Raw genomic sequence first — 23,624 nt, 5'->3', positions numbered from 1 at the left:
AAACCCCTTCAATATCTGTAGCAAAACCTTTCTCAGTATTTTTAGAGGAAGTTCAGGGATAAATGAAGAAACTTTTTTTGCTCTGCTACCTTCCCAGCTAAACAGCATTTCCTTTACTTGCCAGCTTTATGTATAAGATGAAGATTTTATATATTGAAACTAAAGATAAAAGTATGTGATTTATACCTTGCTAAATAATTTGGGTCTTCTGGAGTCATGATAATACTGTGATAGTAAATTTACATACAGGTACATTTGCAATTGTTTTTGTTCTAATTTAGAATTAGTTGTAACTACATTTTTATTCTTATATTTGAAGTTGAACGTTTAGTTTTATTTTTTATTGAAGTATAGTTGATTTACAGTGTTCTGTCAATCTCTTTTGTACAGCAAAATGATTCACAGACAAGGAAATACTTGTTATTCTCTTCCATTGTTGTTTATCGTAGATATTGAATATAGTTCCCTCTGCTGTGCAGTAGGACCTTGTTGTTTATCCATCCTATATGAATTTGAATTTAGGTTTCCTATTTTGCAAGATCATGCCTAATATGAGGAAAGTTTACACTGTTATTTTTTGTTGAATATCTAATATTCTCAGACTCCATTATAAATGCTCTAACAATAAAAATAGTTTCTATGGCCCAGGAAATTTATTTTGCTAAGGAGACAAGGCATATACCCATGACTGAGACAGTATCATGAATAGAGATATGAAGGTATAAATGATTAAAATGTTTTTGAGAGTTGTGGAGGTGGTCAGATTAGTAACTTCCTATAAATATTTTATTTAACAAGCATGGTTGTGAATGTGAATTTGTTTAAAATTATGTTTTTAACTTATACACATGATCCTTTACAACAGTTAAAAAATTACTCAGCCTTTAAAAAGAATACATTTGAATCAGTTCTAATGAGGTGGATGAAATTGGAGCCGATCATACAGAGTGAAATAAACCAGAAAGAAAAACACCAATACAGTATACTAACACATATATATGGAATTTAGAAAGATGGCAACGATAACCCTGTATGCGAGACAGCAAAAGAGATACAGATGTTAAGAACAGACTTTTGGACTCTGTGGGAGAGGGAGAGGGTGGGATGATTTGGGAGAATGGTATTGAAACATGTATATACTATCATGTAAGAAATGAATCTGGAGAAGGCAATGGCACCCCACTCCAGTACTCTTGCCTGGAAAATCGTATGGACGGAGGAGCCTGGTAGGCTGCAGTCCATGGGGTCGCTAAGAGTCGGACATGACTGAGTGACTTCACTTTCACTTTTCACTCTCATGCATTGGAGAAGGCAATGGCAACCCACTCTAGTGTTCTTGCCTGGAGAATCCCAGGGATGGGGGAGCCTGGTGGGCTGCCGTCTATGGGGTCGCACAGAGTCGGACACGACTGAAGCGACTTAGCAGCAGCAGCAGCAGCAGCAGAAACAAATCACTAGCCTAGGTTCGATACAGGATACAGGATGCTTGGGGCTGGTGCACTGGGATGACCCAGAGAGATGATATGGGGAGAGTGGTGGTAGGGGGGTTCAGGGTTGGGAACTCATGTACACCTGTGACGGATACATGTCAATGTATGGCAAAACCAACACAGTATTGTAAAGTAAAGAAAAAAAAAACCATATATATATGTATACATATATATATATATATGTAAATTGTAAGAGCAGAAAAAAAAAATTAAGACCTCAACATGTTTTTAATACTGCTGTAAGCCATAAAATTATTTTCTAAGATATAAGAAGACAGTGATGATCTATTTTGTATTTAAAAATTTGTGTGTAGAGTACATGTCACTCTCTTTCTGTAAGGAAAAGTAAAGACCATTTTTCTCTCCCATGGAAGTAGCAGATCATCAGTCCCTAATAGTGGAAATGATTATAATTACAGTTTAGTAATTAGGACTTTAGGAGATGTTTCTTCTCTGCCTGTTGCTTGGTTATTCTTCAATCCAGTTTGGCCAGCATAAAATATAAATAGAGTGTGATTTGTTGATCACATACTGTGCGTGTCTGTATGTGTGCGTGTGTGTGTGTAAATGGTGGAAGAATTATTTCATCATGACAATAAGTTGGATCTGGCTTTCTCCTCCAGGTTTTAAAATAAAACTGACAGTTAAAACATGCTAATAAAAATAGCTGGAAAATAAATAAATTCTATATCATCATGTATGCTATATAGTTGTGAATGTTACATTTGGGAAACTTTAATTTCAAAAATGACATTTGATGTTCGATTAGACTGGTAATATGCATTTATTAATACAAAAGATAGAGATGGCATAACTATACTATTGGAAGTGCATGGCATACATAAAAAAGGACTGTCTTTCCTGAGATTCTTCATGTGGAACTTACCAGAATGTTTTCAGAATAGTTGTGCTTGATATAAAATGCTGCATTCACTTTGTGATAAAAAGCCAAACTTAAAATGAGATTTTATAGCTGACGAAAAAACTAAATAAATAAATAAGTGGATTTGAAATGTTGACTAAGATTTCCTGTTCTTTGCTTATGCTGTCTGTGTGCAGTAAGATAAACTGTTTGTTTTGTCTACTTCCTTTCTGTTTGCTGAAAGATGAACTGCTTCTTTTGTGCATTTCCTTTCAGTATATCTTAATTCAAAACAAAATTGACTAATTTGCTATCATTTTGGCAGATTTCTGCCATTTATTAAGCCAGGTTTAATGTTTAAAGCAGTCTTAAATGTTCTGTCAAGTGATAGTAAAATGCTTCCATTAAAAATGTATTACCAATACTCATCAGAAGTCAATAATGTTACTTGCTATAAAACAAAGTTGATTAGAAACTCTTCTTTTAAGAAATCCATTTGGTGTTCATGACAAATTAAACATCTCTGTATAAATATACATCACTTCTTTGTGAATAGGCATTTAGATTATCTGATTTAAAATGATTTGGGTGTTTCAGCTCCAGCTATAGCACCCTTATATCACACTTCCTAACAAACTGCTAAAGAAAATTTTATATTCTGGTATGATCATATTATATTTCATTGTAATGATTAATTACATTAATCTAGACTCTCATAAATATTATCACAAATTAAAAGTCTTTTAAAATGTGGATTAAAGTTATCAGGATAAATCTAAATTTTATCGCCTAAATATTTTCATGAAAAACTTAGTCTATAAAGTAAACTAATTCAGAGGCAACAAGATAAGTTTAAAATTAATGCATATTATGTAAATTGATTACATCAAAAAAACTAATAATATTCTGAGTGTTAGGTATATAATAGTATAATTCCAAAGTAATTTTATATCAATTAAAAAAATTCTTCACCCTTTTCTTATATTCTTATCCATGGCAGGTATTCAAAATGTATAGGAAATGGAAAGGAAAGGTTTGCATAGGCTGGTCAAAGCTGTCAGTGAGTCCATGCAAATATAGAAGAGCAGTGGTAAGAAAAATACAAGCACACAGTAAGCCTTTTAGACATTTTGCCTTCTCTAGTAGAAATTAATTATTGCTTTACCATGGTGAAGCCACTTAGGGTGGAGAGGTCAAAAGTAACCTGCCAGATTTGTCAGAAATGAACATAGTTTCACATTTGCTGTATCATGTATTGAGTCTTAGAATGCATGTTAAATATCATGATTTGTCTTTTCCTAGAATATTCGATGGCTTCAGCTACAGAATATTAAATCTACTCAATTGAAAGATGTAAAGTGTGTCTGCATTTATTGATATGTATATGTGTGTTTGTGTGCATGTATGTGAATATATATGCATATCTGTGTCTGTATATATAGTGTGTTTATCTCTTCATATATGTGTATAATAACTCTATTCTACTTATATATGGAAAAAAGTCATTTTATATAGACACTTTTTTCACACATTGTAATGCATATTAGAGTCAAGAAATATATATTATGCATATATAGTTAAGATATACATATGTTCCTAGTTATTCCTTTATCATGTTATTGTCCTTTAGGTGTCTGTCTTTTTTATCAGGAGGGAATTCATTCAGTTCAGTTCAGTCACTTACTCGTGTCTGACACTTTGGAACCCCATGAATCGCAGCACGCCAGGCCTCCCTGTCCATCACCAACTCCTGGAGTTTACCCAATCTCATGTCCATTGAGTCGGTGATGTCATCCAGCCGTCTCATCCTCTGTCGTCCCCTTCTCCTCCTGCCTCCAATCCCTCCCAGCATCAGGGTCTTTTCCAATGAGCCACTTCTTTGCATGAGGTGGCCAAGTACTGGAGTTTCAGCTTCAGCACCAGTCCTTCCAATGAACACCCAGGACTGATCTCCTTTAGGATGGACTGGTTGGATCTCCTTGCAGTCCAAGGGACTCCAAGAGTCTTCTCCAACACCACAGTTCAAAAGCATCAATTCTTCGGTGCTCAGCCTTCTTCACAGTCCAACTCTCACATCCATACATGACCACAGGAAAAACCATAGCCTTGACTACGCAGACATTTTTGGCAAAGTAATGTCTCTGCTTTTGAATATGCTATCTAGGTTGATCATAACTTTCCTTCCAAGGAGTAAATGTCTTTTAATTCCATGGCTTCAATCACCATCTGCAGTGATTTTGGAACCCCCCAAAATAAAATATGACACTGTTTCTACTGTTTCCCCATCTATTTGCCATAAAGTGATGGGACCAGATGCCATGATCTTTGTTTTCTGAATGTTGAGCTTTCAGCCAACATTTTCACTCTTCTCTTTCACTTTCATCAAGAGGCTTCTTAGTTCCTCTTCACTTTCTGCCATAAGGGTGGTGTCATCTGCATATCTGAGGTTATTGATATTTCTCCTGGCAATCTTGATTCCAGCTTGTGCTTTATCCAGTCCAGCGTTTCTCATGATGCACTCTGCATATAAGTTAACTAAGCAGGGTGACAATACACAGCCTTGACACACTCCTTTTCCTATTTGGAACTAGTTTGTTGTTCCATGTTCAGTTCTAACTGTTGTTTCCTGACCTGCATACAGGTTTCTCAAGAGGCAGGTCAGGTGGTTTGGTATTCCCAATCTCTTTCAGAATTTTCCACAATTTATTGTGATCCACACAGTCGAAGGCTTTGGCATAATCAGTAAAGCAGAAATAGATGTTTTTCTGGAACTCTCTTGCTTTTTCGATGATCCAGTGGATGTTGGCAATTTGATCTCTGGTTCCTCTGCCTTTTCTAAAGTCAGCTTGAACATCAGGAGGTTCACAGTTCACATATTGCTGAAGCCTGGCTTGGAGAATTTTGAGCATTACCTTACTATCGTGTGAGATGAGTGCAATTATGTGGTAGTTTGAGCATCTTTGGCATTACCTTTCTTTGGGAGTGTAATGAAAACTGACCTTTTCCTAGGTTTATTCAAAAACGCAAAAAGTACATTTACCCAATTATTTGTGATTGAAAAGTAAATTAATTAAAAAATGTGTGCGTGCTTAGAAATGGAGGAGTCAGTATGCATGACCATATGGGAAAGAATCCCAAAATATGCTATAAAGTCAGAATCCCCATTAAATACTTTCATTCCTTTTGGGTATAATCCTAGAAGGCAGTATCCCATAGTGACACAGAGCAAGAATGTTGGAGTCAAGGAGGAAAAGGCTCTGGCCATTGTTGTGTGAATTTAGGCATATTTCTTGCATGGAATCCTAATTTTTAAAACAGTATTTGTATGTAGTACTATTTGAGAAGGGGATGACAGAGGATTAGATGGTTGGATGGCATTACCGACTCAATGGACATGAGTTTGAGCAAGCTCCTGGAGTTGGTAATGGACAGGGAAGCCTGGTGTGCTGCAGTCCAGGGGATTGCAAAGAGTCAATCATGAGTGAGCAACTTAACTGAACTGAATTATTTTAAGAATTATATTAGATACTGCAGTGTAAAAAAATTAATAGAAAATGTTTAAGCTCGGTTTGATTATATTACAGTATTAAAAACAAGAAAAGATACCGGCATTTATTAAGACATATTTGGTTACCACAGTTTACTTACATTTTGCGTGCATAGCATAATTTAATATAGTTAATAAACCTTACAGATGGATATTATTTTTATTATTAGATATTATAGATGATAAATGTGTTTAGAGTTTGAATCCCTTGCTCAAGGTCAAACTAACTAATATGAGAGTCAGGATTTGAAAAGATATGGAAACTCTTGTTCAAGAAAGAAGGAAGAGAAGAAATAAAAAGAAAAATAACAAGTGAAAATCATGATCGGAATTTGATTCCTATTTACTTTATGAATGGACTCTCAGAATATTTTCTTATTTTCTCCTGTTATTCAGAAAAAATATCTTCAAGCTATGAATTACTGTAGATCTTAGTACATGAGGCATTCAGTGCATTTAACCACTTTGTTTTGCAAAGGCTTTTTGTACTTATTATGCCTTCCTAGGGCTCTCCCAGCAAAACACTATGATGTACTATTCATCATTTCCATTTGGAAAAAGTAACTACATTCCTGCTTAGCTGTCACACTGCTTCCAGTACAGTGTGTTTCGGTAATAAATAAAGTGCATGCTTTAAGTGAAAGTATACGTTTTCTGATACATAAGTCTCTTTGGCATAATTCTGGAGGGCATGAGAGAATATTTATGTTATTGTTTAATGGCGGCTCACTTCTTTCTAGGAGCGATTTTTGATGAATCTGCCAAAAAGGATGATGAGGTATTTCGCACAGCAGTTGGTGACCTCAACCAGAATGAGGAGATCTTACAGACTGAGAAAATCACATTTTCGGTGACATTTGTTGATGGCAACAACCCTTTTCAAGCAGTTCAGGAAGGTAAGGTCTGTCAGCACTCTACATTTTATTTTGTTTTTTTGGTTCAATTCAAATGGCGATGAAATTAAATTTTAAAAAGCCATTAAACATGAGTATCATTTTTGCATCTTTTCTGCATTGCTTTTCTTTTAGGGTGTTATTTGGTAGATTGTAATCCTGTATTCTACTTCTGGGTGGAAAGTTATTGTTTTAATTGTAATATATTATGAAAAGGGTCATAAATATTTACAATAAAAACTTTGCAACATTTTATGACTTTAGTAAAATTGAAGCATTCCTTAAAAATATGACTTTCTATCTGAAGTTTTACTTTGTTTTCTTTGAGATAACTGCTGCCTTAAGTGATGTTACAACTGGAGATGACATTTAAATTGTATTCATGACAGATGTATTGGTAAAAGGAAAACTTTTAGACAGTACATACAAATAAAAGATTTTGTACTGGAATCTATGCTGACCTAAGCTATACATTTTTTCTCTCTACAGTATGCCAAATTTTAAAGCACTTTTCTCCATTCTGTCTGTATACTTGAGTGAATTAAAATTTTTCATAGGTACAAAGTCATACAAGTACAAATTATTTTTATTATGCTAGAATGATCCTTTGTGTGAATTAAGGATTTTAATGAAAGGTCTTACACTTATAAAATTCTAGTTTTGATGCTATTATTGTAATGAAATATTTAGTCTTTTGATTGGTAAAGTAGTCATTATTCATGAGGTTATTTGTTGTTAATCTGTTTTATATTTTATTGTGATTATATATTTAGACTGAAGATATTAATATGAAATTAATTTAGTTAAATGAAGCATTTCTTTCATTAAAAACTTAGAGAAATTGGCAGAAGAAAGTATGGACAAGATATAACGGTAGTAAAATTTGGTAGAAAACTTTTTAAAGAAAAGTATTGAAGGGATAAAGAAGATAAATGTTTTTAATCTAATGTATTTACATGATATACAAGTAAGTTTTATTGGAATGTGTTTTTGATCAGTGGCATTGGCTAAAGCTGATTTAAAGCTTATTTCTGTCAGTAAGGCAATGGATAGAATGATTAATAGTCTAATGGATTTTCTTTCTTATTAATTTGATGAAGTGAAAATATATTATTTTAATGAAATGAACAGAAATTTTTAAGTAAAGATTGATTTTGTAATGAAATAGATTTTTCATATTAACATGATGGAACTTTAATAGATAAATATAAATTTTAAAAATCAGATTAATATAAGCATCTGTTTTTTTCTTGCATTTAATTCAGAATTATCTTGGGGATTTGCAACTTTAAATCATGGCTATGCTGGTAAATTTTCTATAGAAACATCTAAAAACTGTCTAAATTAATGTTAGAATTCATAAAGCAGTCTGCAAAAATAATAAACTAGAAATTGTGGAAAATACCTGTAATGAAAGGTATAGTTACACTAAGAATGTTATTCTTTAAACTAGGTATATATTTCTTTCCCAACTGTTAGTTTCAGTAACCAGAGTAAGAACAGGAAAAAATAAGGACTGACTTTATTTTTGTGACTGTCTTCTTATTAACTTCAGATGTACTAAAATATCCATACCTTTTAAAAAATCCACTTTGACTGAAAAAATGTGGATAAAGCAGTGAGAAATAGACAGTGGGTAAAATGGAATTGCAAGAGCTAAATAAATACAGCCTTCACACCTTAAAAGAGACTACAATTTGAAACACAAGGACAGTTTTTAAAATAGCACAGTTAATCCATTTACATATTGCTTTGTGTAACCATTCTATTGTCAACTAAATTCTGAAAACAAAAATATTTCTCAAAAGAACTATTGTGATATAAAAGAATATGTGGCACTGAAAGCAAATTGAGAGAGGAAGTAAGTTTTAAGTCTCCAAGATAGAGAATGATAGATATTTGTCAGGAAAGAATAAAGAACTTGACAGTTTGCCTGATGGGTTTTGATACTAAAAGGATGTTCTGGACTAGTTATTTTGATGGTCTGCTCTGAGTAATGAACCTGAAATAAGTTGTAGGAAACTCTGGAGCTAATTTTTCACCATTCAATATCAAGAAAGATCTTGGTTAATTTTAGAAGTAAAAATAGTTTCTTTCTAGAGCTCTTATTATATTTGATAACTTTGACACAATAATAGAAATATTCATTTGCAAGAGAACAAAAAATATTTAGGAGTATTTCTTAAATATTTTGAGGAAGTATTTTAGGAGAAACCTTCAACTGAACTATCAAAGATGGTCACCTTTCTATCATCGTATCTTTGCTGCAATACCATTAAAATCTATAATATAGAGGGCTTTAAATAAGTTTGTTTTTCACATTCTAAAGATGGACACGGCATTCAGTGCTATCATTACTATCAGTTGTTTATACAGTCATCTTCCTGATGAACATCTAAAAATTAATGATTTTGAATTATTTTTCCCTCTCTTTGTAGTTTTTAATGTGTTTGTTTTTTTCATTTGTTTATTTGAAAGTCTGATCCTTGAACAAATAGCATCATCAAAGTATATGGATATTTTGGTGATGAAAATGAAGTATAATAGGGATCTATCAACAGATAAATGGAATCTAATATGAAATCCTCAGTTTATTTCATTGTTAGAACTTTCTCCAACATTTGACATGATTTTTTTAAATTTAATATTTTGTTTATCCCATCTATTTTCAACACTTAATAAGAGAGAGAGATTTAAATATAAACAGCCTTCTTACTCCGTAAACTTTAATAAAGAATATTGGTAATATAAAATGCTCCTTTGTAGTTTTGGTTACCATAAGTTTGTGCATAATATTAATTATTTTAAGGTGATTTTCTTGAAGAAAATATCTTGGTTACAACACAGGATCAATACTTTCTATTCTCTGGATAACAATGACTATTTGATCATCATTTTCACTATCCTATAACATTAATCTCAGCAGTTTCAGATAAATGAACAGGAGGAAAAAATTCTTGTTTTAACAAAAGTAATTTATAAATAAACCACCTATTTTTAGGTAATTATTTTTGCTTTCTTCTGAATATTTTTTGATAAGCCATTGGTTACCTTTTATCTGTTGAGCTGTGTGATGTCCACTAATAGTAAAGACTTTTTCATACCTTAACTTAGGAATTCTTTACTTTCTTTTTGTGTGTGGACATTTTCCTTAAGATATACAAAAAAAATTGAAAACCTGTGGAATTATTATGGTACAAAATTATATAAATCCTATTGAATATTAAATTAATTAATTGAGACCACAGTGGTTAAGTAATTCTTCTACAAACTAGAAGCGTGTAGCAAAGAACGAATGAACTAAGCCAAGGCCTGTAGACCACTGACCTGATATTTTCCTTACTATATCTGCAAGGATATATATATATATATATATATATAATACATATTTATTTATGAGGAAAATGCATAATATATTCTGATATATTCTAGGACTTTAGTAAACACTGTAGGGAATGAAAATTGTAGCAGATTTATATGTTTTGATATGTGCAGGTTATGTTCATAGGTTTTAGATGACATGGATTAGCAGAAAAATACCAATTTGATTGGCAGCAGCAGTTGCATTGTGTAATCCACTCTGTTCATTCATCCTTACTTCTCCTCATCTAAATAATAATGAAGAAATCAGAACATACATGCTGTATTTTAAGGTCAATTTTATCTCTGTAGATAAGATGCTCCGTAAGTCTTTAGAACAAATTTCCAGATTTAGATACATAAAGAATTAAATAAATTATAATTATTCAGTTTTCACTTTAGAGATGGGTCACATTGCTGATATTGCCTCCTGTTTTTTTTCTTGTTTTCCGTGACTGATTTCTGAATTGATTAAAAGAATATTTGATAGCCGTCTTTTGTTCTGCTACCTCATCCTCTATTCACAGCAACCTGGAGCACTCATTAGTTTCATCAGAGTCCAGAAAGGGCCTTTTGCAGGTTCAGGTGACCTGAACCAAAGCAGTTGTGAGATTTCTTTCCTTACTTTTGATTTAAAGATTGTTTCTTCTGTTGGACCTATGTACTGAATATAGCATAGATACACAAATGACTGGTGTGAAAGGCACCTCTTTCTCTACTAAAAGCAATAGCAGTTGCTTATATTAGCTCTTAGCTGAAACCAACATCACTATGGGCCATGAAAGGTGGGGATTTATAAGAAAACAAGGTCAGGAAATGTAAGGAGGATGTGTAAAAATGTTCACATTGAAAGGTGAATGCAGAAATATGAATGCATGTATAATTCTTGTCTTGCCTACATCAGATGTATCAGGAAGGATGTTAAGAACTATGCACTAATATTGAATGGCAAGATTCAGTTAAAACATTTTGAAATAATTATTAGAAAAAATATATAAAAATGAAATGCATAGTGAGAAGAGTATAAGGGAAGATTTATACCATAGAGTCACAAATGATTCTATTTGAAAACAAAGGACTATCAAAATTATTCTCTTCTCTGATGTGTTAAAAATCATTATAAACAATTTAGTTATAAAAGTTGATTTTAATACAAAAAGCAGTCACAATTAGGATTGCTCATCTTCCAGTTACAGCCTGGTCCATCTTTAACTTACTTCTTCACACACCAGGCATGAATATTGATTGCTCTCAAAGAATCTTGTAAAAATAGACATCTCACTTTCACACAGTGACAATTTTAGTTGGATTCGCCTCACATATCTTCCAAAATTAAATTAGTGTAAGTGTAAAACAATGAGACTGCTTTCATTTATGGTTTATGAAATAAGTCCTGTGTCTTTTTAATTATATATAAATATCCACATATCTATATCACGTGTGTAAAAGGGATGACAGAAGAGTAGCAGAGCCAGAAACAGTGTAAGGAAATCTAAGCAGGAAAAACCTTTTCCAAGACACATGACAATTCACTGTGAATATTTCTGGTGCCATAGGCTAAATCTGAATAGTCTGGTTCAAAGAAGATGTAAATGTAAAAGAATGATTTATGTGGCTGTGATATTTGATGCTTTATTCCAAGGCTTAGTCTCATAATTTATATTCCTCTCTGCTTTAATAGGATATTTTTACTATGATTAAAAGCATCTGTTAATTCCAAAATTCTTAGATTAGATTCTCCAATTTTCCTTAGCATAAGATTGCAATGTATATAATTCATCAGCCTGTATTTCCTGGACCAATTTATATAACTCCAACTTCAGCTTATTTTTTGAATCTCCTGACCACTGAACTTGAGAATTAGTGACTCCAGAAACCAAGAAATAAGATCTGAACATCATGCAATTATACTTCTTCTCATTCATTCATTTGTTCATTTCTTCCCTCATTTTTTTCATTCCTCTTCCCTTTCCACATCAAGGCGAATGTTGTATTTTGTCCCTAGGCCTAATACTCTGTAGATAACTGATGCCTAACTCCGTGTGCAGAGGGGTTGAAGGGATAGTGATGCAGCTGACTGGCCACCTCTGGGCACTCACAAGGCAGGAGAGATTCTCGAGGTACATTTGGTGGCTCTCTGGACCACCTGCCTTTCTTCATGAGTCTAGAGTGTTCAGGTTGGTCAGTTCTCCAGCAATTCCATGCCAAGTTCTGCATCAGTTTTCCTTCCTACTGCCTCGTTCTAAGAACTGGCTGGCATACAAGGTCTGCAATCAGAATCTGCCTGGTGTGTGATCTTTAGTACTTATCATTAATGTAGTATTAAAATTTTAGACATCTGTATCTATTAGGGACAACACAGGCATGCATTCTTTCAAATATCTCATGTATTATCCATTTTCATTAAAGAATTGCCGATCAAGAAGGATTATAATAATATATATTTGGACTCTAATTTTGAGGGTACTCAGTTAAATCAGCCTTTTCAAATACTTAAAGCCCATAACTCTTCCAAGACTGGGCCATCTGTCATGGAGATAGCAAAAGAGAAAACGGAATGTCTGCCTGCAGGAAGTCTAAACATGCACCTGAAGGGGACTGTGGGTTTTTACATGTCGTTCCCTTCTACCTGTAACTTGGGGTTTTAATTGTGTTAATAGTAGAAACATGATGTTCTAGATTTTTAAAACATTTACTTTTCAGAAAAGAGGGAATTTCTTTTTTAAAGAAATTCATTATTTTTAATATAATGTTAATAAAGATATACAATGCATAGCTTAATTTAATTTTTTCTGTGATTTTTTTTATTCTACTCTTTTACTGGTAAGTCTTTCCCTTATATCACTCAATATGACACTTTTAAAATAACAGCTCCCTATTACTATGAACAGATTGAAATTCAGATGTTTATAGACCCTTATATCATGATTTTATATAGCCTTTCTGCTTCAGAACCTTATACCTGACTACCTACAATTGTGTACTGTTGTGTAAGTTACCTCATAAGATATATATTTCAGCAACATGTGCTACTCTGGATCTTGTTTTATTTAGAGGAATCTGTAGCAGCTTTCTATGAAAACTGTGTTTAATGGAATTTTTTTTGTTGTTGCTTAGGTATTCTTTCTTTCTACCAAACATTTACTTGTAATAATAGCACACCACTTTCTTCTGTTCTTTTTCTACCTTTATGGATAGAGTGCATGATTAAACAGCATAATTCAGTTTTTAATCTGTCTTTTATGATAGTTATTTGGTAAAAGAATCACATATTATGTCATAAAGTGACTGAATATATGGTGTATTAGATTAAAAACCATGTTTGCGTGCACTCTGCAGTTGTAATGAGAGTCCATTTTGTAGTCATAAAAATTATTTAAGTTCATGTTGACAAACCAAAGGTGACTTAACTGTATTCAGAATTTTAAAACTATTGCAAGTATTATTAATATCCAACTTCTAGATGATCCCGTCTACTTGCTTAATTTGAGAAAAAAAATAATCTGGCTTTTTATTTTAACATTTAACAGCTTATTTTTGCATGTACTTGGAAAGTAATTTTAGATTTATTGGAATTTCATTATGCATAGTCTTTTAATATCCATACAATATTTTGTTGAATTATTTTGTAATTTTCAAAAGAAATATCATTGAAATACTTGCTTTTAAAAACAAGACACACAAGCCAATGTGCAATAGAAGACTGCATATTCTAGGAAAAATAAGAAAGAATCAGCAAATACTTTTGGGGTGCCTCTAAGCATTTAGCCTTGAGTGAATTACTCTGCACAATACCATGGTCTCCACTGGCTGCCCTGAAATCTTAGCGTAGTTAGCTTGACCGTTATTATCCTGTGTTAGATATTGACCTATATCTGCACCTCTTCCTTTTACCCTCCTATTAAAAATTCCTCACTCATCTCCTTTTTAATCATTGATTCTTCACCGTATTCACTCACAATATTTATATTTGGTTCAGTATGTGTTTTAAACTTGATGCTTGAGGAAAAAGAAAACATTGCAGTTAAGTGCAAGGGCCATGTGTTCGTGTGCGTAGTAAGTCACTTTGTGCACACAGTAAGTTGTTTCATGCGTATGTGCTAAGTCACTTCAGCCATGTGCCACTCTTTGTGACCCTATGGACTGTAGCCCACTAGGCTCCTCTGTCCATGGAGGATTTTCCAGGTAAAGATACTGGAGTTGGTTTCCAAGCCCTTCCCAGAGGATTATCCTGACCTAGGGATTGAACCTGAGTCTCTGTCTCCTGCTTTGGCAGGCAGGCTCTTTTCCACTAGTGCCACCTGGGAAACCCTGGGAAGCATGAACCATGTAATTAGATAAATCTACCTTTGTATGAATGCTGCTTCACCCCTTATTATCTGTGGGACCATAAGCACACCTATTGTTTCCGAGCCTCACTTTATTCATAAAGTGGGAATGAACACATACTCCATAGGAAGACTGCTATGATCATTGTTGCATGATAATTACATGGAATAACAATTATGGTTTGTGGGTTCCTCTGGGCTGCAGTCCATGGGGTTGCTGCAAGTTGGACACGACTGAGCGACTTCACTTTCACTTTTCCCTTTCATGCATTGGAGAAGAAAATGGCAACCCACTCCAGTGTTCTTGCCTGGGGAATCCCAGGGAGGGGGGAGCCTGATGGGCTGCCGTCTATAGGGTCGCACAGAGTCGGACACAACTGAAGGGACTTAGCAGCAGCAGCAGCAGCTACTAATCCAAATGCATTTTAAGAGTGGAGTACATGGTGACTTGGCACCACTGCATGTGTAAATCAGTAAATTCCTATCTTTCTGTGATGTAACATTCTCACACACCCTTTGCCACATGCATTGGTAGTTCCCATGCATACCTTGGATAATACTAAATTTAATAACTGCCTGCTATTGCTAAGTCACTTCAGTCAGCCCAAGAGAAGAATTATATTTGTAGTATAATTTATTTGGCAAATAGTAGTAATGTTGCAACATGTGTAGTTAGGGTTTGGAGGATTTAAAATACGTTGTTACCATTTCTGGGAAGTAGAGAAACCTTGTAGGGAGCAAACTAAATTTTTCTGATGATTTGTGTAGGCTTAGTAAAATCAGTGAAGTAAATAAGGCACTGAGTCATAACTACATGGACTTCAGTTGTAGAGAGGCATAGTGTTGTGGAAGAATGACATATGTGAAGGTCAAATATAAAAATGAATTCAAGGAAAACTTGAGACTTCAATAGATGCATCATATCTGATATTTTGCATTTATTTCTAACATGATTGTTTAAAAGGTTGTCTTTCTATGTTTTTTATTTTTTTATTTCAATATGGGCAGATATGAACTCTAAAAACTTGATTATAGGTTTCTTTGAATTTCCAGTATTTTCGTCAATAACACATCAGTTCAGTTCAGTTCAGTCTCTCAGTCATGTCCGACCCTTTGCGACCCCATGAATCGCAGCACACCAGGCCTCCCTGTCCATCACCAACTCCCGGAGATTACCCAGACTCGGTCCATCGAGTCAGTGATGCTATCCAGCCATCTCATCCTCTGTCGTCCCCTTCTCCTCCTGCCCCCAATCCCTCCCAGCATCAAAGTCTTTTCCAATGAGTCAGCTCTTCGCATGAGGTGTCCAAAGTACTGGAGTTTCAGCTTTAGCATCATTCCTTCCAAAGAAATCCCAGTGTTGATCTCCTTCAGAATGGACTTGTTGGATCTCCTTGCAGTCCAAGGGACTCTCAAGAGTCTTCTCCAACACCACAGTTCAGAAGCATCAATTCTTCAGTGCTCAGCCTTCTTCACAGTCCAACTCTCACATCCATACCTGACTACTGGAAAAACCATAGCCTTGACTAGACGGACCTTTGTTGGCAAAGTAACGTCTCTGCTTTTGAATATGCTATGTAGGTTGATCATAACTTTTCTTCCAAGGAGTAAGTGTCTTTTAATTTCATGGCTGCAATCACCATCTGCAGTGATTTTGGAGCCCCCCAAAATAAAGTCTGACACTGTTTCCCATAGTATCATGTTATTTTCTCAGAAATCCATGCCTCATTTCAAGACATATTTGCCTTTTGGTCTCTGGTAGACTATTATGATAGTAAGAATGGCTAGGGCTTCCCTTGTAGCTTGGTTGGTGAAGAATCTGCCTGCAATGCTGGAGACTCAAATTCGATTCCTGGGTAGGGAAGATAGATACCCTGGAGAAGGAAATGGCAACCTACTCCACTGTTCTTGCCTGGAGAACCCCACAAACAGAGGAGCCTGGCAGGCTACAGTCCATGGGGTTGCAAGATTCAGACATGACTGAGCAACTAAACCACCACCAGGAATGGCTAAGCTCATTCCTTAAAGCTGTATTTTCTAACATAAAAAAGACTTAAAACCTAGAAAATACATAAAATATCTATTATATATGAGGATTGTTTCAAAGTAAAAAGCAAATTTTTTCTCAGAATGTTTATTTGGGGGGAGGGTGCTGTTCTACAAATAAAGTCAGATGTGATCTTTTCATAGAAAATGTTTTTGAATAGAATAACCAGTAACAGTTTTTGTATTTTAGTTTTGAATTTACACTTACATAAAATCAAACATAATATGTTGAGGTGGTCCTATGTGCTTATTCGAGTTATTGAAAATGAGCACAAGGTAAATAGCTCTGGTGACAGAAAGTTATTTGGAGATTAAAAAAGAGGTGCACATACTTATTGGACACGGAGAAAGAAACTGACACATCAGCCTCATTCTATGGGCTCCCAAATGCTGTTCTTATTGTTTTATATTAATTTGTCAACAGTATTTATAATGTTTGAAATTTTTTAGTACATTCTTTTATTGTTTGAATTTCTAGGCATTTTTGCCCCCATTTAAAGAAGTTTTATATCTATATTAACTCATCATGTATATATTAATATATGTATTATATGTATGCATTTATATATACCCATGTATAGAAATTCATGTTTATATTAAAATATATATTATATAGCATATATGTCATATATATGTGTGTGTATATATATATATATATCATATCTATTATACTTATCTGTCTACCTTTCTCAAAAGAAGTTCATCAAGCATTTCTTTCTTTTGGTAATCCTTCCAAAGTTGATTCATGCTTCTCATGGGTAATTTTAACTCCCTATTTACTATATCTGTTACAGTGGAACAAGGCTGGTTTGTTGTTAAACCACTGTCATTCATTATCCAAAATTTAAGCCAAGGCTCCATGAAAGCACAGATGAATCATTAGTTTACACTTCCTTTCCTCAGAAATTACTTAAACCGTAAATATGAGAAGAAGAGACCAACTGGAAGAAAACTATGAATCACCAAGAATAATTCATGATTCTTTCAAAAATGAAAATGATTGTTTACTTATTTGTAAGATACTTTTAATGCACTGACTCTACACTGTATTAGAAATTTATACAGATGAATGAGATAAATTTATCTCAAGCAACCAAGAACTTTATGTTTTAAAGAAAGATATACAAAAATAGCTAAAGAAGCAAACAATGTTTTTTTAAATAGAGGAGGCTGACAGCAAAATAACTGATACTATGATAAAAATAGCAGGTAGGTTGTGTGTGTGTATGTGTGTGCAACGTAAAGCCAGGAGTTCATTTTTTTATGCAGTGATTGTGGAAAATGCAAAAAGGGACATTTTTGCTAAGATTTGAAGTTGCAAAATAGCCAGCCATGCAAAGATAAGAGGAAATAGCATTGCAGGCAATAGCAATGAAAAAACCATTTGCAGGTAGGGTTTGCTTCATGTGTTTGAGGGAATTAGATTACCTTTTGAATACTCAAGCTTTTATTCTATTGTTTTGTAAATGTTTATTTCTATCAAACCAACCAGTGAAGTTGCTCAGTTGTGTCAGACTCTTTGTGACCCGATGGACTGTAGCCTACCAGGCTCCTCCATCCATGGAATTTTCCAGGCAAGAGTACTAGAGTGGGTTGCCATTTCCTTGTACAGGGGATCTTCCTGACCCAGGGATTGAACCCGAGTCTCCCGCATTACAGGCAGTTGCTTTACCGTCTGAGCCATCAGTGAGGTCATTATTTACTGGGTAGCAATATTATTTATTAATTTGTTACCCAAATCTGCTTCAGTTTTCCAACTTGGGAATGAGTATTGTGTTCTAAAAAAAAATTCTGATGGTTCTGCAGATTCTCACTGACATCTGTGGCATGGAAGGCAATGTTATTTATGAATCCCTTTTGGATTTGAGATTCACCTGTTTGTAACTGACTTTGAATATAGGTATGAGAACATTTGGGCTATTAATACAAGTATTCTTTTTAGGAAAAAGAAATAAAATTAATCATGGAAAAAAGAATTTTACCCCGTTTTCTTGGTCTTTTAATACAGAGTAACACAGAGAGATACATTAACATGTAAAACTAGGGAAGAAACATCATTTTGTGGCTTTTATATCTGCTGTATACTCTTGACAAAAGAGCCTCTTTTGAAAGCCCAAGAATGAGAATTGTCATTTATTTATATCTCATTATATCCCATGAGCTGTTAAAAGTGCTCCCCCCCCATGTAATTTGTACAGTGCTTTATAAACTAAAAGGCAGTATAAGTTATTCTTATAAGCTTTTTATAGATGAGGAAAATGACATAGAGCTGTAGCCTATCAGGCTTCTCCGTCCATGGGATTTTCCAGGCAAGAGTGCTGGAGTGGATTGCCATTGCCTTCTCCAGGTGATCTTCCCGACCCAGGGATCAAACTCGGGTCTCCCACATTGCAGGCAGACGCTTTACCGTCTGAGCCACCAGGGAAGACCTATAAACTAAAAGGCAGTATAAGTTATTCTTATGAGCTTTTTGTAGATGAGGAAAATGACATAGAGCTAGGTTAGCTAACTAGTCCCAGCTGAAACCTTTAAAATAGTTCCTGGAATACTCTGGTATTTCAGAATGCTAACTAGGAGTCCCAGACATACATCAGTTGCAGGAGGAGAGTGGGCTCAAGGTGTTTATTTTCCTCTCCTCTGGGACATCTGTTTGAGCTGGGAGTTTCTCTCACACAAAAGTCATGCTTTCCTAAAGGCAGCCTGCTCTTCACTACTCTTCTTTAGAACTCCACAAATTCCTCTCTTCTCTATCCTTTGAGCCTGGTTGCCACCTCACTGCGACTACCTCTGAATTCTTGTACTACCCCTCATTTTTCTGTCATGTCCCATTCAAATCTGTGTAATTCGCGCCTTTGAAAAAGAAATTGTTCTCAAATTATCCTGTTTTGAGCTTGCCATTGTTTCCTATTGGGATTTTAGCTGCTATCAGTGTTAACTACTATACTCAGCTGCCTACATGGAAAAGCTCATCTTAGCTCATTCTTAGTGAGTTGATGACTTGTCTAATCTAATCAGTAAGTGTTATCTGTTGGAATGTAGTATTTACACTAATGCATGCATATCATATTGCAAAACTTAGAAAGAACACCTCACACAAGTCTTTGTCTTCTGTCTTTTACAAGATGATGAAATCTTCAGATTCATTGGTATTTGAGGTACATCAAAGGCTGACTTGATGTTAGAGATGCTTCTGAGGCAGCATCCCTACAGAAAGGCACGAGGTCTGACCAGAAACAGGACTGATCTCCAAATGGCCACCCCATAGCGTAGTTGAATGACTTCTCTTGAAGAACAGATAATTATTTTTACTTAATATTACAAATGGAATGAATTTGGTGAAAACTAATGTTCCATTTGTATATTTTACATATCTCTTTGAAAATCTTCTAGTTTAGGGAAGTTGATGAATCGATGTTCATAATTTTTTAAATATTTTACTCCATTTCCTATGGGGAGAATGTCCTTTTTCTTTCTTTTATTCCATTCTATGTAGGAGTGCTTTACTGTACAAACTGGACTCTTTAGTACCTTGCTGCAGAAATAAAAACCACACATTTTATTGTTGGACAAATTGCACAGCCAAGAATTTTGTTACCTAGTAACTTATAAAGAGTCATAAGGAGAAAGTAACAAGTTACAAAGGAACTGTTTTGCATTTTATCTCTTTTATTTCCTAGATCCACAGTTTAATAGATACTAATGAACAACAAGTGGCCAAGCAGCAGGCAGCAGAGAAAGAGGAAACATAGGAAAGGTCCATAAAAGCATGACCAACATTGTAACTTTATTCCTTCCTTCATCCAACATTATTCAGCACCCAATTAAAATATAGTAAAGCAGAATTAGTGAAAAAATGTTATGTAACTTAGGGGCCCTATGCATTTTTAAAGATTTAAAACACTAAGAGAGAATAAATGTATGTGTACAGATAACATAATTGCTAGGCAGTGGTTTCTTGAGGAACAAAATACAAAGTTCAGTAGAAAATGAGATGATTTACAGCCTAGGGATGGTGAGTGAAGGGACAAAGTAAAGAAAAAATAAAGAGGAAAAATGTCTCTGCTCTGAAAGAAGCCATGTCTTCTGCTCTGAGAGAAAAGATCTAATCAAAGAAGCAGCCATTTCAAAAATACGTCTTTGTGACTGTGAAAAATGTCATCTGTGATGAGCCTGGACCGAGAATGGAAACAACAGGCCCCAAGGACAGAAAAGTAACTTTTCTGTCAATGTCTTTCTCATTCCCAGCTTCAAGATCATGCCTTTCCAAAACCAGTGGTAGAATAGTGAACTCAGCATGGAGAAAATCATGATTCAGGAAGTAAAATTAGGCATGAATAAAGACATTAATAATGACATCAGCCTTCATATAGCAAAGCCTTAGTGTTTTTTTTTTTTTTTTTGTAATGCAGCAAAAGTACTGAAAGTGATTTGAGTTCAAAGATGAAGCTTCAAAGGCACAGTGCCTCCACTGTGTTTTAAGAGCAAGTGATATTTTTACAATAATTATTCCATATCTGTGGAAGAGTAATTGCTTTTCATGTTAAAGAGATAAGCCACTAAGTTGTATAATACAAAAGTGTTATGCATATGCTTTAACTAATGCTTTCAAAGGATTTTTACTACCCACTTGGCATTGTATGCTATAACTCAGTGTCACGGCACTGTGCTCGTCCATGAAAACATGAATTGTTTCCTAACCTAGTTGGACAAAAGTAGATAAAGATATCCTGTTTAGGGGTTCTTTTATATACATACTTTGCAGTCACTTTTTTTTTCTTTTTTCTTCAAGTTATGTAGTCTATGATGTCAATAAATTAAAATAATTTATAGGTCAGATTATCCAAGTAAACAACAAGGGGTCTTTATTTGAATAAAAAATTCTCTGCCATCTGTGAAAATCAACATTCACTGTGTGTTAATTATTGGTTAACTTATTATTCCACCTGAGTAGATATTATGAAGAGTTTATAATAAAAAAATAATATAATATTTGCTGAAAGAAATATCCAGAGACATCAATATGATTTCTGGCCTCAGACATCTTACGGTTAGCAGGTAACACACATAAATAACATTAACATCAGTTCAGTTCAGTCGCTCAGTCGTATCCGACTCTTTGTGACCCCATGAATCACAGCACGCCAGGCCTCCCTGTTCATCACCAACTCCCGGAGTTCACCCAAACTCATGTCCATCGAGTCAGTGATGCCAATGAGCCATCTCATCCTCTGCCATCCCCTTCTCTTCCTGCCCCTAATCCCTCCTAGCATCAGGATGTTTTCCAATAAGTCAACTATTCACATGAGGTGGCCAAAGTACTGGAGTTTCAGCTTTAGCATCATTCCTTCCAAAGAAATCCCAGGGCTGATCTCCTTCAGAATGGACTGGTTGGATCTCCTTGCAGTCCAAGGAAATCTCAAGAGTCTTCTCAACACCACAGTTCAAAAGCATCAATTCTTCGGCGCTCAGCTTTCTTCACAGTCCAACTCTCACATCCATACATGACGGCTGGAAAAACCATAGCCTTGACTGGACGGACCTTTGTTGGCAAAGTAATGTCTCTGCTTTTGAATATGCTGTCTAGGTTGGTCATAACTTTCCTTCCAAGGAGTAAGCGTCTTTTAATTTCATGGCTGCAATCACCATCTGCAGTGATTTTGGAGCCCCCCAAAATAAAGTCTGCCACTGTTTCCACTGTTGCCCCATCTATTTCCCATGAAGTGATGGGACTGGATGCCATGATCTTTGTTTTCTGAATGTTGAGCTTTAAGCCAGCTTTTTCACTCTCCTCTTTTACTTTTATCAAGAGGCTTTTTAGTTTCTCTTCACGTTCTCCCATAACAGTGGTGTCATCTGCATATCTGAAGTTATTGATATTTCTTCTGGCAATCTTGATTCCAGCTTGTGCTTCTTCCAGTCTGGCGTTTCTCATGATGTAATCTGCATATAAGTTAACTAAGCAGGGTGACAATATACAACCTTGATGTACTCCGTTTCCTATTTGGAACCAGTCTGTTGGTCCATGTCCAGTTCTAACTGTTGCTTCCTGACCTGCATATAGGTTTCTCAAGAGGCACGTGAGGTGGTCTGGTATTCCCATCTCTTTCAGAATTTTCCACAGTTTATTGTGATCCACACAGTCAAAGGCTTTGGCATAGTCAGTAAAGCAGAATTAGATGTTTTTTCTGGAACTCCCTTGGTTTTTCCATCATCCAGCAGATGTTGGCAGTTTGATCTCTGGTTCCTCTGCCTTTTCTAAAACCAGCTTGAACATCTGGAAGTTCACGGTTCATGTATTGCTGAAGCCTGGCTTGGAGAATTTTGAGCATTACTTTACTAGTGTGTGAGATGAGTGCAATTGTGTGGTAGTTTGAGCATTCTTTGGCATTGCCTTTAGGATTGGAATGAAAACTGACCTTTTCCAGTCTGTGGCCAATGCTGAGTTGTCCAAATTTGCTGGCATATTGAGTACAGCACTTTGACAGCATCATCTTTCAGGATTTGAAAGAGCTGAACTGGAATTCCATCACCTCCACTAGCTTTGTTTGTAGTGATGCTTTCTAAGGCCCACTTGACTTCACATTCCAGGATGTCTGGCTCTAGATGAGTGATCACACCATTGTAATTTTCTGGGTTGTGAAGATCTTCTTTGTAGAGTTCTTCTGTATTCTTGCCACCTCTTCTTAATATCTTCTGCTTCCGTTAGGTCGATACCATTTCTGTCCTTTATCGAGCCCATCTTTGCATGAAATGTTCCTGTGGTATCTCTAATTTTCTTAAAGAGATCTCTAGTCTTTCCCATTCTGTTGTTTTCCTCTATTTCTTTGCATTGATTGCTGAGGAAGGCTTTCTTATCTCTCCTTGTTATTCTTTGAAACTCTGCATTCAGATGCCTGTATCTTTCCTTTTCTCGTTTGCTTTTTGCCTCTCTTCTTTTCACAGTTATTTGTAAGGCCTCCCCAGACAGCCATTTTGCTTTTTTGTATTTCTTTTCTTTGGGGATGGTCTTGATCCCTGTCTCCTGTACAATGTCACGAACCTCCATCCAGAAGGAACGAAGGAATGGAGCCAAAGCAAAAACAATACCCAGTTGTGAAT

At 35.1% G+C, this 23,624-nt stretch overlaps 1 protein-coding gene across 1 annotated transcript in view; it reads left to right on the top strand.

The window, feature by feature from the left end:
- Positions 1-23,624, top strand: part of GRID2 (glutamate ionotropic receptor delta type subunit 2) — a 1,640,866-nt gene that overhangs the window by 348,155 nt on the left and 1,269,087 nt on the right. The window contains exon 2 of the mRNA XM_004009703.6: positions 6,640-6,795. Coding sequence (XP_004009752.1) covers positions 6,640-6,795 — 156 coding nt within the window. The remainder of the gene's footprint in view (positions 1-6,639; positions 6,796-23,624) is intronic.

This window comes from Ovis aries, chromosome 6 (assembly GCF_016772045.2).
Source record: "Ovis aries strain OAR_USU_Benz2616 breed Rambouillet chromosome 6, ARS-UI_Ramb_v3.0, whole genome shotgun sequence".
Lineage (NCBI taxonomy): Eukaryota > Metazoa > Chordata > Mammalia > Artiodactyla > Bovidae > Ovis > Ovis aries.
This window is presented reverse-complemented; position numbering and strand designations above follow the sequence as displayed.